Source organism: Liolophura sinensis, chromosome 3 (genome assembly GCF_032854445.1).
Source record: "Liolophura sinensis isolate JHLJ2023 chromosome 3, CUHK_Ljap_v2, whole genome shotgun sequence".
Taxonomy (NCBI): Eukaryota; Metazoa; Mollusca; class Polyplacophora; order Chitonida; family Chitonidae; genus Liolophura; species Liolophura sinensis.
In genome coordinates this window covers 16,749,905-16,763,876 of record NC_088297.1, presented here as the reverse complement: position 1 = coordinate 16,763,876, position 13,972 = coordinate 16,749,905, and the positions used below count along the sequence as shown (strand labels likewise).

The 13,972-nt window shown below is 39.9% G+C and overlaps 1 protein-coding gene across 2 annotated transcripts; it reads left to right on the top strand.

Annotated features, from left to right (window-relative positions):
- The first annotated feature begins 5,450 nt into the window (after positions 1 to 5,450).
- LOC135463661 (zinc finger protein 239-like) lies at positions 5,451 to 13,551 on the top strand. 2 transcript variants are annotated; one of them, XM_064741031.1, is made up of 7 exons: positions 5,451 to 5,678; positions 8,600 to 8,996; positions 9,424 to 9,586; positions 9,794 to 9,898; positions 10,427 to 10,582; positions 11,979 to 12,085; positions 12,993 to 13,551. In XM_064741031.1, exons 1-6 carry the CDS (start codon positions 5,661 to 5,663, stop codon positions 12,043 to 12,045), a joined length of 906 nt encoding a protein of 301 aa, XP_064597101.1. In that variant the 5' UTR covers positions 5,451 to 5,660; the 3' UTR covers positions 12,046 to 12,085; positions 12,993 to 13,551. The 2 variants fall into 2 exon arrangements, with proteins under 2 accessions (XP_064597101.1, XP_064597099.1); XM_064741029.1 differs by lacking the exon at positions 5,451 to 5,678 and adding an exon at positions 8,241 to 8,425.
- The last annotated feature ends 421 nt before the right edge of the window (positions 13,552 to 13,972 follow it).

The window sequence follows — 13,972 nt, the reverse complement described above, 5'->3', positions numbered from 1 at the left end:
GTCAAATTTGAAACATCAATCAAATAAATAAATAAATAAATGAATAAATAATTGAATAAATAGATATATTATTTAGAACAGAGCAATATTAATCGGTCGCTTTAAATAGTTTTTGAAATATGTTCCGTTGAGTTCACGTCAGCTCTTTCCATCATCCGTCGTACTCACATTTAGAATTATCTGGGTTTTTTTTTTTGCTCAGAAACCAATTATCACTTTTCTGATGAGGTAGTGCATGTTCAAATCCAGCTACTCGGTGGTTCAGTCGTGTGCATGGTATGGTATGTGAAGTGGTTTGTCGGGTACCCGGTACAGTTCTCCCACAAAAAGTGCCCGTATGCTAATCAGTGCGCAAGATAAACCGGCGGAAATGCACGCGTCTTCAACTCATCTATCGGACGACAGAGAAACATGACTCTGCGGTCAGATGGTGGGCACATGTGGTCATTGTTTAACACATGTCGTGCGCTCCTATACTGGAGAAAACACGTTTTCGGAGGACAGGGAATAACAAGTGTTTATGACTTCTTTCATAAGCACATAGCTACATTCACAATATCCCTTTTGTTGCCTTGTTTTTTCTTCCCCTGCTTGTTATTTTTTAGTAACGACTGATGTAGAACAAAAAAAAAAACTGGGGGACAGTGCACATCCGTGAAGTTGCACAAAGCTAGTTCAGCTACCCTGCAGAGACCGGTGAAATGGAAGCAGGCTTTTAACATGCTCTGACTGTCCCAAAGCTTAGCTGCACACATTTTCCGTCGTGCATGTCCTAAGAAAAGAAAAACAACGACAGGACAACCGGAGAGTAATTGCATCTTCTGTGAGCTCGTGCTTGGGGAAAATTACATGACACGTTAAATGTATTGTTGTTAGCGACCAAGAAGCCATGGCATATCGGATGCAACAAAACCTTCGTGACAAAATAAAAATCGCCACTTGAATTTCACACTCTCACCTGGTACAATGTTTGCATGACTTCTTTATGCGCATATATATGTCAAACGTCTTTACAGGCTCAAATATTTCTTCCTTGTTTTTTGTTAAATTTTCTTGTACCCCAAGGATGTATAAGGCTAGTCATTGCGGTATATACGCCTAACCATCCACGAATAATTTATGATTATTAGCTCAGTATTTTAACATATGGATTGCGTTTAAAAGTTGTAATTTAGAAACGCGCCGTGGCGTTTTATATACAAGCGGAAAAAACCCGAGATTTGCATTATTACGTCAGTAGAAATAAATGGTGCAATGTGGGAGGCGATCATCATATAACGTTGTATTTCATGCCTGGGGAGGGGTAGATTGGGAAGTGGGTGTGGCGTTGTGGTGTGGCGGGGGGGGGGGGGGGGGGGGGGGACGGAGTCTAGATGGAATAGGGTGACGAATTAAGATATTTGTATGCAGAGTGGGGAGGGGAGCATGCCCTAGGTCTTAGTCGCATAATTATAGTCGTAGTGGAAATCACATATAAATTAAGATGCAGATCGAATGTAAAAGCGTGTATGTATAAATGAGTCGGAAGACATAGGTACGTTCTGGCAGTAGCGCTTGCATGTGCAAATGTATGTACACGTGTAGATTTGTGGGTATAAAATTTCATAAACGAATTGTGATTCTTTGTTTTACCTCAACATCCCTGTCTTTACCACTACTCGTATTAATCCTATTTTAATCATACAAAGACGCAGTACATAACAGTACATCTATTTATGCGAATAATTTCGTTAATGATTTGTGGTTGAGGTTTTATACATTGCAGACCCACCCCGAACTGTCCCTATTAGTAAACACGTTTATGGTTTCAAATTAAACGCACGAAGAAACACAGATATATTGTGTTTCTGTCCAACAAAGCTCTTGTTGTCCATCCATATAGTCGGAGATCCAATCCCTATCATTAGTAATAGTTATGCAGTGAAAACCGCAGCCAGTGCGCATGCTTCAGTTATAACGAACCACAGGGCCAAGCATAGTACATAAATAAACCTGGCAGCTGAAGAGGAAAGCGTGCGTGGTAGAAAGCGGAAGTCGTGCGATTCACTAATAATTTGGTGTTCTATAAATATGACTGTACACTCCCGTCGTAAAAACTTGTGGTATAGTGCAGGTAACGTTACACCTTTTATTCGAATTGTACCATGCACGCATGCGTACAATAGGTATAATGAAGACTGAAAAAAAATACTGTAGCACCCACATGCCACCTCCTCGCCACCCAACTGTCTCTTTTTAGCTATTTAACAATATTACCCCTATAAAGTTATGCATATTCAACTTCAACTTTCAACTTTTGAACTATTTTGTTTTACAGTTTTTGTTGGGAACAACGCTCATCATCTGTAAAGCCTTCCCACCTAGCTCTCTTGTCACGATGATTGTTTTTAGCTATATACATAGTAATATTATATCTAGGTGTGATTTAGCTAACCTGTGCAGTTTGGGTATATAATATCATTACTTCATGTTGTGTGTTAGGGATAGCTTTATAAATAGTATCCCCACTCAACACCCTGTATATCCCCCTGTATCTAATACAGCTATACATATGATAGTATTACACGTGAATCGACGTGAAGAAGGTCCATATTATCTCCTTTTGGGGTCTTCGTGGCCGAGAGAATTAGCGTGCCAGCGCGGCGCAATGGCATAGAAGCTTTTCACCAAAGCGGTCGTTGTGAGTTCAAATCCAACCAACAATGCTGTCCATGGGAAGGCGTGCAGCAACCTGTGGATTGTCGTGGGTTTCCCTAGGGCTCTGCCCCTTTTCTTCCCACCATTATGCTGGTCGCCGTAGTATAAGTGAAATATTCTTTAGCACGGCGTAAAACACAAATGAAATGAATGAACATGTGTAATGTTCTCCCCATTCAGCACTGCACATTCATGAAAAAGGGAATTATGCTGCTTTTCAGTGGAGATGCACATCCATATTCCAAAGACAGCCAAATCCCAAATCTGAAGTCCGACCTTCCTTTTCTTTGTGAAGCGGAATAACCTTCATCTGTGAAGAAGAACGCTGTGCTCCACTCATTTACGAAGCATTATAGTTTATTTTCCTCGTCCGACCTTTCTTTTCTTTGTGACGCGGAATAACCTTCATCTGTGAAGAAGAACGCTGTGCTCCACTCATTTACGAAGCATTATAGTTTATTTTCCTCGTGGCGTAGCTTATTACAGCATTTCAGCTGAAGCGTGAACCAGTAAATATTTCACTGGCCTCTGCTATTTAGCGCATGCATGTAAGAAAGGCTGGAACCCAAGTCTACTGAGCGCTTTTCATTATACACAGCATTTCCTTAAACTAGTGGAGATATGATGATTGCATGGTTCCCTGTCCAGTGCTTTAAAACATTTTGGGATGGTGGAATGTAGACGCCACTTGCCTTTTTATTATGAAATACAATATATTTTTGAAACTACAAAATAAATAGTTAAAAAGTATTTAATTTTGAAATATATAAGAAAGCACTGCGATTTGAAATAGTCTGGTCGGATCCGGAAGAAAATTGGCCTTTAAAAAATGAAATACATGCACAAATATAAAAAAAAATATGATAAAATAATACGAACATAATATTTAAAGAGGATATAGCTGTACTAAGAGTTTGCAGTTCCTTGGTGATAAAATTTGGATTTTCGTAACCAAGCTGTTTGTTAGATGGTTTTTTTTCTTAGGCACAGGAACACTACTGCCTAAATCATGAAGTTTGTCACTCAGAATGCCGTTTCACTTGTAAGTTCATGTGATCTAGGATGTCAGTATGTACCTTTTCCCACACAACAGGTCAGAAATGTCGGATAATTAAAATATACGTATACATAAATCCAGTGGCATGCAGCAATATACGTAATTTAAATATCGTCATATGTTTAAAGTTTTAAACCTTTCGTTTCTTTCACTCTCCTATATCATGAAGTAATATCGCACGAAAATATAAACTAAGCATAACGCATTCAGTTTGTTAGAAATTGACCGCTCACATGTTGCAACCGATTGATAAATTCGAATACCTTAGGGTGGTCTTTACATGTATTATATATTAAAGCTGAGAAACACGTATACCTTTTTTGAAGTGATACATACTATTATGTGTTTTGGCTTGTGCTAGGGCTTTCTATTGACACAGTTCCCTGTGGAAATCACCTCACCTCTTCCTTTGTATAAATTACATGTGGTTTTTGAGTAAATAAAAGAGTTAATTAACTTCTCGTTAATACAAGCCAAATTGTGGGATTACTTGAAACTGTTCGTGTATCTAACATATGTTGAAACGCGATGACATTACAATGGCGAACAGCAGGGGTCTGAGCGAGATCTTAACACCTTCACTAACAGCCTTCACAAGACAACAACAACGACGAGTATCACCGCAAGTGAAGAGCTTGGAGAGGAAAATGAGAAGTGAGGGGTGGAGAGAGCAAACAAACAGCGCTTGGAAGAATTGTTAGGATTTTGTCAATGAGCCGACCGAATTAAGCCGTGTTGTTCAGAATGGACAAGTGTTGGAGGTGTTAGATAAAAGGCGGAGAACCGCGAAGGCATATTGAAAGCAGTGCTTAAGACTCTGTTGTTCTTTAAGTGGCAGATCGTTAAGAATCATTCAAACTTCTCTGTGCGATTTCTCATACGGTATCCAGATCTGATCTTTTTTTCTGCAGGTTCCTTTTTTTGTTTTCACCTTATGTTTTTGACAAGCCCCTGACTATGGTCGCTACGGAGTGGAGAGGCCCTATTTAATTATCTCATCCGAGAGTGTATTATCGGGGCATTTCTCCACCGACTGGCTGTTTACCGTGCGCATGGATTGCGGGGGGGTCCGGCTTAACACCTGTTTCTCAGGCTGTTTTCCTCGAGGATTAGCCCGATTCCTAGCGATTAGAAGGCCTTAATTGTCTAGCTGAAGAGCTGTGTGGTTTTTACAACCACAGGAACACACAGCGGGTTTTCTAAACAGCTATTAGCTTCCATACAAACCAATAATGTTTTACACTAACACAATTAGTGCTGTGAAAGGCTAGCGCGTGAAAAATGAAGTTCCGTGTTAAATGATGTGCTATTTACGCACCTAGCGTGACGGGGGGAAAGTAGCACGGGGGTGGGGATCGGGGAAGGGGAGAGGAAGAAGAGGGCAACTGCTGAAGAAGGGTTTGTTTAGGGTCTCACACGGAGATAATCCATGGTCTGAAGAAGCCGACTGCGTGGCGAGGAAAAATAAAACAAACAAACACAGCAGGAAAAACAACAACAATTTAAAGCTACACATCAGGAATAGTTTCACAGGCATTTTTATTCTTTTCTTTATTGAATTTTTTTCGCCCCGCCCCTTTTTAACGCGGATGCGCAAGAGAGCCTCTACGTCCGTTTATAAGGAAGTGAGTACAAGCCACATTATGGGGCAAAGTAGGCGCTGTAGTGGTTGTGAGCGAACGTTAGCCTAGTAATTCACGGCTCATGATAGTGTTATATATCAGAAATTAACACTCTATTACTTAGAAGCTTAAATTCCTGTTCCTGGTACATCGTCAGCAAGTGATCACGTCTTGCATTGGAAGATATTACTGACAGAACATATAGTGTAATATTATCGTGTATATACAGCCAGTTGTCTTCATTGCCTTATAAGAGGGAAGACAGATATTTATGTTAACAGGGAATGTTATTGAATTTCATGGTAAGTACATAAGTTTATATCTTACTTTTTTTAATCAAGATTAATTTAATTAACTTGAATTTACTCTTTATTTCAATTTGGTCCCTAAATGAGACTTAATTGCTTCGTTCATTGACATGGTGTGTAGTTATATTCTGTGAAATTGATGTTATATTTTTGGATCCGGAGTATATGTCAGAAAGATTATATCGCAGTATTTTCAAACCGACTTCTACTGAAGAACTTAAGCGTCTGAATCCCCTGAATCTGAATCATCTATTAACGTTTTTAATTAATTAATGTGGTGGTTTTAACGCTGTACTCACATATTGGTCTCGTGTATATAGCTTTGCCAAACACCTGATAAATCTGCATTACAAAGTGTAGGGCACAGTCTGCCAACAACCAACAGACGGTCATCAGATTCCCTTTGCTTTGCCTGGTTTTATACCACCATAATATTGCCTGTCGTCGTAAAAGTGAAATATTCTTGTGGATACGGCGTGGAACACCAATCAAATAAAATAAATAATAAATACAGGGCTCTGTAAGACGGATCGGAAGCTAGAGACCACGTGATCTCCTTATTAACAAACGACGTGGGTGAAGAAAACAGTCCTCCCAATGCTATTGCTAGGAAAATGCCTATTTTTGAATTGTTGTCAGTGATCCTATATCCCTTGAATTTGTATAATTTTCAGCTGTCAAGATAGTCTGAGTATTTCTGCAGAGCTTTCGTGACGTTATTTTGTACAACTAGGCCTTACTGATCGCTAACAAAGTGGTAAAAAGTGACATTTTCTCCAACGCTTTAACATTGTTTTGTTTTAGACACGAAAAGGTGGGCACGTGACCCCCAAAACCCGACCCTGTTACAGAATGGGAAAGTGGGATGACCCATCTCTATATCATTGCTGTTAGGTCATCCTGGTAGTGTAGTTTTAGTCTTTTAGAGGGCCAACAATATATATAGACATTGTTTTTGTGTACAGTACATCAAGAACGTGATGGTATTTCCGTCTTTTATTGTCTGAGACTGAGAATCATTAGCAGTCCTGTACTCCCTCTATGTCTTCTGAGTCTGGGTGGTAGTACAAGTTGCTAGTGGCTCTTGTAAGGCAGTTTTAGGTTCAGTAGTCGTATATTACAAGAAGTTTTGTGTATGGAGACGCACATTTACTTGCCCAAGGTCGGGGGTTTACTCTTCTAGGCCTCATCCATACATCCCATGACTTTGTCTGCTATTGTGTTCGTGAAACCTCCTGGTTCGGGGTCAAACCGCAATAAACGAAACAGATAATATTAATAACCTAATTATATTCTTATGATATTATCACGACAAATGTTTTTCTTTTCATAATTTTTTATGGTTCACATTTTTGTTGTGTTTTTAGCGACTTTTGATATTGCAAACTGATATATACATACAGCGTAGACTGGTGTGTATTTAATAATTATTTTCAATTTTAATGCGTTAAATATTTGACCATGTTAATGTGTATTTTGTACTGGAGCGTTGTTTAAGCAATGGCTGACAGGTTAAGATGTTGGGGAATCCCCTTGCCAGGAGCCGGACACCCGCTCGTTGTTCTCGCTGCAGGCGATAGGTTCATAGTCAGTGAGGTGGCTGGTTCAAATCCAGTTCTCGATGGCTTGTTCCCGTAATTTAGTTAAATTAAGCGATATACCACATATCCAGCATTTCTTCCACATCCACACTTGACCATTGTAGTAGAAAGTCAAAAATATTTGTGTAGGGCGTTAAGTATCAAATAAATACATAAATAAAAAAAATAGAACCTATCATTAGACCTATGTTAGAGACCGATGTATAATTATGTATAACAAACTTTCATTATCATAATCCACTCAAATGAAAACTAAGACAAAGTTGCTCATCGCTATAAATACACATATAGATAGGCTTTTCATGCTTGTCGTGAAAGTGACCTTTCATCACAGGTTTGCGATGGCATTTCCTGCCTCGTGCTATCAACCGCGTGCACAACTCAAGGACAGTTACTCATGAGGCAGGAGCACGTGGAAGGGAATAACAGGCGGATGTCCCATGTTGCTGTAGGCCTATTATATCAGTAACACTAACCAGGGGAATCTTGCAAACTCACTCATCATAAAACAAAATGCAGTTCCTCCTACCTGACCCTCGGGGTCAAATGATTCCGTGACTAAGGGTTGTCAAGTTGTGTAATGTGATTGTTCGTAATAGGCGGGCTTGTCATCAATCTACAGATTTATCAGATTTTTGACCGGTTAAACTTCTACATCTACATACTACTACTACTACTAACAATAATAATAATAATAATAATAATAATAAGACGTATTATACTTGCGTTGGTCAGCATGGTATACAAGTCCAGTAGTAGTTGTGGTGAGTAATAACGTGCATTTAGCACGAGCTGCAAGTGGGATTCCCTAGCTTCAGGGTGGATGTGATAAGGGTGTTATACACATACCTTTTCCCATCCATGATGGCTGTAACTAATTTTCAGCACGCACGACCGTCTCCTTTTTATTACTTCCTTTTATACGAACCTCTGTTCTTATCTTTAATGGGGAACACTCATCAGTGAACCGTCATTCATACTGTCAATGACCAATATGGTCCCTGCGGCCACAGGTTCTGCTGAAAAAGACGTGTAACTTGAGTTATACGTCGTTTGGGAATTGGCCGTGCGATTTTTGACCTGGGACGTCCTTATTGCTTGGTGGCTGGTATACGAATGTTTCGACGCATGGATTATGAGGTTGTTATTATGAGAAGGACGTACATGACGGCTTTTTATTATGAAGGAATTATTACAAGAATATCTGAGGTTTAAAGATAACGGTAAACACTTAAGTGTAGCGGCAAACTATGTGTTTGTGGGTATGTTGTCTAGCTTTATTTGACGTCCGTAATATTTTTCTCTTTTTCACAGCTAATTGGTGATACAACGATGAAGTCAGTGTACACGTCTCCAGTTATAGAATCCCGTACACAAAGTCCTCCATGGTCACCATTTGCTCAGCACTTCACCAAGCCACCCAGCGCATACGCAGACCCAGCTGCCTTAAGACTTCTGGTGGCACCACTTCCGGCCCATTTGCAAGTTCCCTCCTTTGTACCCGTCATGCCATTTGCAGCTCACCAACAACCCAATACCACCATGTTTCCATGGGCTTACAGATTTCCACGGATGCCCGGATGCTGCGAAAATTCGTCTCTGTGGCAACCCTTTAAAGAAGAGTCGAAGAATTGTGCTGGAGAAGCGGAGAGTCTCAAAACACGACCGGAATCTGGTAGTTTGGTTACCTTAGAGAAACGAGCATTTAGAGGTAAGATAAAAGAATTACTTGTATGTAAGAGATGAGGATTAAGAAATATATTACAATTAATGCGCTTTATTAAAGCGAGTTTTAAGTTAAAATGTCAGGGCATTGTGATTGGCTCATTGTTTTTTTTAACAGTTTGTTTTATCAGGAGAGGATATTTGGCCTAAAATATGATCCTAACCGCTCTTTGGGGAAAGGGGGCGGGGGAGTGGGGTATTTTTAAGTAATTCTAACTTACTGTTAAACCCTGACTCAGAAAGAACACAAAGTAAATGAGTAGGAAAAATCACATAAAAATTGTGGCACGGTTTACCACACTGATCACACCTAGCACACAAAAAAGTTGTTCTTCAATCTTGTCTAAGTTTTATACATTCACTGCGCCATTCGTTTAGTTAAATCATTTCCTGAACCTATCTTCTGTTTTTAGAAAGCACTGTTAGAGTTAAACAAAAGAAGCGCTTTAACTTCGCTCGTTTGGCTGAAGCTGTCATCAACGATCAACTGGAAAACCCCAAAAAGTCCACCGGAAGTATTACAGAGGGCGCCACAATAATCAGTCACGTTTTTCCGCTTGGATCTGTTGATTTACGGTTTGTACATATATATCGCTTGAAGTTATACAATAGTTATATAAAAACTATTTTTTTGTTGTTTTTTTTGTTTCTGTTTTGCGGTTTTGTTTTCAAATTGGGTAAACTAAATACTCCATGCTAGACAGTAATCATTTCCCTCGAATAAAACCAAACCTTGCAGTTGATAATGTAGGAGAAAATACAACTCAGAGTTTAATTTTACAGGTTTGATCCCACCCGAAGTGGTTTCCAACCAGTCTCAAGAGTTGCTAGTCACGTCGATCGACGACCCATGGAAACTACAAAACGGCGGGGAAGGACAGCCAGCAGGTTGGTGTGTTTTATGATACAACGTATTGTTCCGCTGTTCTCGATCCTGTTACAAGTTTGTGCAGGACTTAAGATTTTGATTGGATGTAACATGACTGATACCATACTCGGAAATAATCCATTTGTATGATCAGGTTTGCGTAGGGAGGAAACTGGAATGTCCAGAGCCAAAGACTGATCATCTCCTGTGTTAAATCCGCAACTGACAGTCATTTTTGTTCTCAATTCAATTTGCCTTTATCCAATTTTTTAGAGATATTTAAACTGATAGGTAGATTATATCGACAAGTGACTATAACTTTGCAATTTTCTATGTCTTTCGATTCATCCGTAATAGTATACTGGTGACCATTGCACTAGTAGCAATTCTTGAGTCTGCCATCATGGGCATGCAGTTAAATGATATCAAGCCAAATGATATCAAGCCAAATGAAATCAAGTCAAATGTAATCTTTCGAACACATGGTTTCCAGGACGAAGAAATGTAGCAATCATTTCATAATTCCCTCTTATGCTATTTGTGCGCAGGACGAAGAAACAATACATCTGTCGGTTTTGTGGTCGTCATTTTACGAAGTCTTACAACCTGCTGATTCACGAGAGGACGCACACAGACGAGAGGCCGTACTCCTGTGAGATTTGTGGGAAAGCCTTCAGGAGACAGGATCACCTGAGAGATCACAGGTAACACACATCCCATCAGGTCATTCATCGAACTGAACTGTACCTGCAAACTATATAATAACACACAAATCATCAAGTCACTCATCAAACTGAACTGTGCCTACAGACTACAGGAAGACACAAACCATGGAGTCATGCATCAACTCACTGAAAGGTACCTGCATACCATAGTAACACACAAACCATGGAGTCATTCATCAACTCACTGAGCTGTACCTGCACACCATAGTAACACACAAACCATGGAGTCATTCATTAACTCACTGAAATGTACCTGTACACCATAGTAACACACAAACCATGGAGTCATTCATCAGCTCACTGAAATGTACCTGCAGGCCATATTAACACACAAACCATGGAGTCATTCATCAACTCACTGAACTGTACCTGCAGACCATAGTAACACACAAACCATGGAGTCATTCATCAACTCACTGAAATGTACCTGCAGACCATAGTAACACACAAACCATGGAGTCATTCATCAACTCACTGAACTGTACCTGCAAACCATAGTAACACACAAACCATGGAGTCATTCATTAACTCACTGAAATGTACCTGCACACCATAGTAACACACAAACCATGGAGTCATTCATCAACTCACTGAACTGTACCTGCAGGCCATATTAACACACAAATCATGGAGTCATTCATCAACTCTCTGAACTGTACCTGCAAACCATAGTAACACACAAACCATGGAGTCATTCATTAACTCACTGAAATGTACCTGCACACCATAGTAACACACAAACCATGGAGTCATTCATCAACTCACTGAACTGTACCTGCAGGCCATATTAACACACAAATCATGGAGTCATTCATCAACTCTCTGAACTGTACCTGCAAACCATAGTAACACACAAACCATGGAGTCATTCATTAACTCACTGAAATGTACCTGCACACCATATTAACACACAAATCATGGAGTCATTCATCAACTCTCTGAAATGTACCTGCAGGCCATATTAACACACAAATCATGGAGTCATTCATCAACTCTCTGAAATGTACCTGCACACCATATTAACACACAAATCATGGAGTCAATCATCAACTCACTGAACTGTTCCTGCATACTATAGTAACACACAAATCATAGAGCCATTCATCAACTCACTGAACTGTACCTGCAGACCATAGTAACACACTAAACTCATCAAGTCTGTGTTCGATCTAACTCAGCCATGAGCTGCTGACTATAGCTTTGACGGGATTAAACGTTATGTGGTTGGAATTAATTGTTTACTTCTCATGGGCTGAGTTAGATCAAACACAAAAGCTTGATGATTTTTATCGTTAACGTTCATTCAGGATGGCAGTTGTCAAATGTAAGGGTTGATACTGATTGGTTTGAATGATACATCTCTTTTTTTTAACAGATACATCCATTCCAAAGAGAAAACCGTTCAAATGTGGCGTGTGCGGAAAGGGATTTTGTCAAGCTAGAACGTTAACAGTTCACAAAGCACAACATACAAACAACCAGGTAAGAGCAATTCTTTACCTGTTCATTTATTATTCTAATTTATTTATTCTCTAGATTTGAATCTTGTGCATGTGCTGTTTTGAATTTCTGGCAGCATCGTTTCAGGGGAATAACTCTGTCATTTATTTGTCTGATAAAGGTCCAGCGCCTTACCTATGGACTATTTTACTTGCGTCACGGCGATTAGTTTTATGGGTCGCAAAATGAAACAAAATAGAAGCGTGTTACAGGCAAGTGACAAGCCTGCTGATTCAAGGCTGGGAAAACAAAACAGCATAAGCTGAATTCCAGACTACGTTTAAGTTGGTTTGGGACGAACGCTTTAGCTAACCGAGCCAGCCAAGGACGGCACTCTCTCTCTTAGTCAGACAATTCATTAAGTAACTTTTTTAAACAGACGTTAAGGTCAGGTTATATTTATTTATTTATTTATTTATTTATTTGATTGGTGTTTTACGCCGTACTCAAGAATATTTCACTTATACGACGGCGGCCATATACATGTTGTTATTCTCTGGCGTACAACATTTTGTATGAAGCGATGCGCTCTAACGCTAGTCTTACAATACCGTCGTTGATGGGTTCCGTGTAATGTAGATCTGGTAATGCTTCGAGATTTGTCTCAGTTGCGAGCTACTTCCCCACTGCACCCACGAACATGACTTCCCCATACAGCTACAATCCAACAATTGGCAATATACACTTTGAAATGATTTAGAAGTTAGCCCATGACAGTTACTCGATTCTGACAGTTGTACTGATCTTAGAATGGTGTTTCAGGTTTGTGTGCTTATTTTCCTCTAAAATGTACCTTTTTGTTGCAAATAATTTGTCATTTACATCATTTGTTGAAAAGGCAGAACAAGCACCATTTTTCTGATTTGTGTTATTTTCTGTTTATTTGCAGACTTCAAGTCCAGTCAGCGTAAGAACCACAAGAAAACTATCCCAAGTCAAAGTCGAACCCGTCGACGCCAGCGAGCAGAGTCCCGAAATTATGGAATCGTGAGGAACAATTGATAAGTGCTGATGATACAATTTGTGCTCGGATAGGGTAGTTGCGCATGCTCGAAAACCATGCCAGTCTCGTTTCCGGTCGACACTCTACAGGGCATCATGCGCATGACGGAAAAGGCTCATCTTCCATTTTCCTTCAGATTCTGAATTTCAAAGGGAGGAACGACACTTGACGGAGGCGCTAAGCGAAAATGGGGAATGCTTTTCAAGCGCAAAAAAATGTTATGCCTGTGAACACTCGGAGACTCTTGGACAGTTTGGCAGTTGGCAATAATAGCTTTTGTCAACGTCAAAAACAATTCTTGCGAAGGCAAGTTTCACTGTGAGATTGTGAACACCTTTTCAAGCGAGGGCAGTGGGGAAAGTTTTAAAACATTACATGTATGTGTTACAATCCTATACATGTGTCCCCTGTCTTCATGTCTGAAATTAAAGGATAAAATACATATCCGAAGAATCTACGTTTGTTGGGCTATACTTCATAAGTTGTGTTAACAGATTAATCTCCCGATATTTCACTGACCTTAATGCGTTAACTGCAAGATAACACCCGGATCGTAGGCCGCACCGGAACGGTGCATGGCATCAGCATCGTGACCGGTGGTTACGTTAGTTTATCTTGATGTAGCCGACGGTGGTCGATGGTTGTATTACCATCTAAGACAGTGGTTGTATTACCATCTAAGCATTCGCATCGCATACGTGGCTGTTAAAAGATAGCATTAGCATCGTAGGCGGTGGCTGAATGGTAGTAGGCCGTCGTTATTAAAATGTCGCTATGTCGTTATTAAAATGAAGCATCTTCATCTTAGGTGACGGCTGAAAGGCGGCTTCCACATAGTAGGTCTGAGGCCATCTGGTCAGCTGAAC

Excerpts from the sequence above, each read along its gene's own strand:
- LOC135463661 (XM_064741029.1), top strand. The coding sequence starts at position 8,402 with ATGTTTCGACGCATGGATTATGAG. Across the intron at positions 9,587-9,793 it reads CTTGGATCTGTTGATTTACG|GTTTGATCCCACCCGAAGTG; the intron begins GTTTGTACATAT and ends TTAATTTTACAG. Across the intron at positions 10,583-11,978 it reads GATCACCTGAGAGATCACAG|ATACATCCATTCCAAAGAGA; the intron begins GTAACACACATC and ends TTTTTTTAACAG.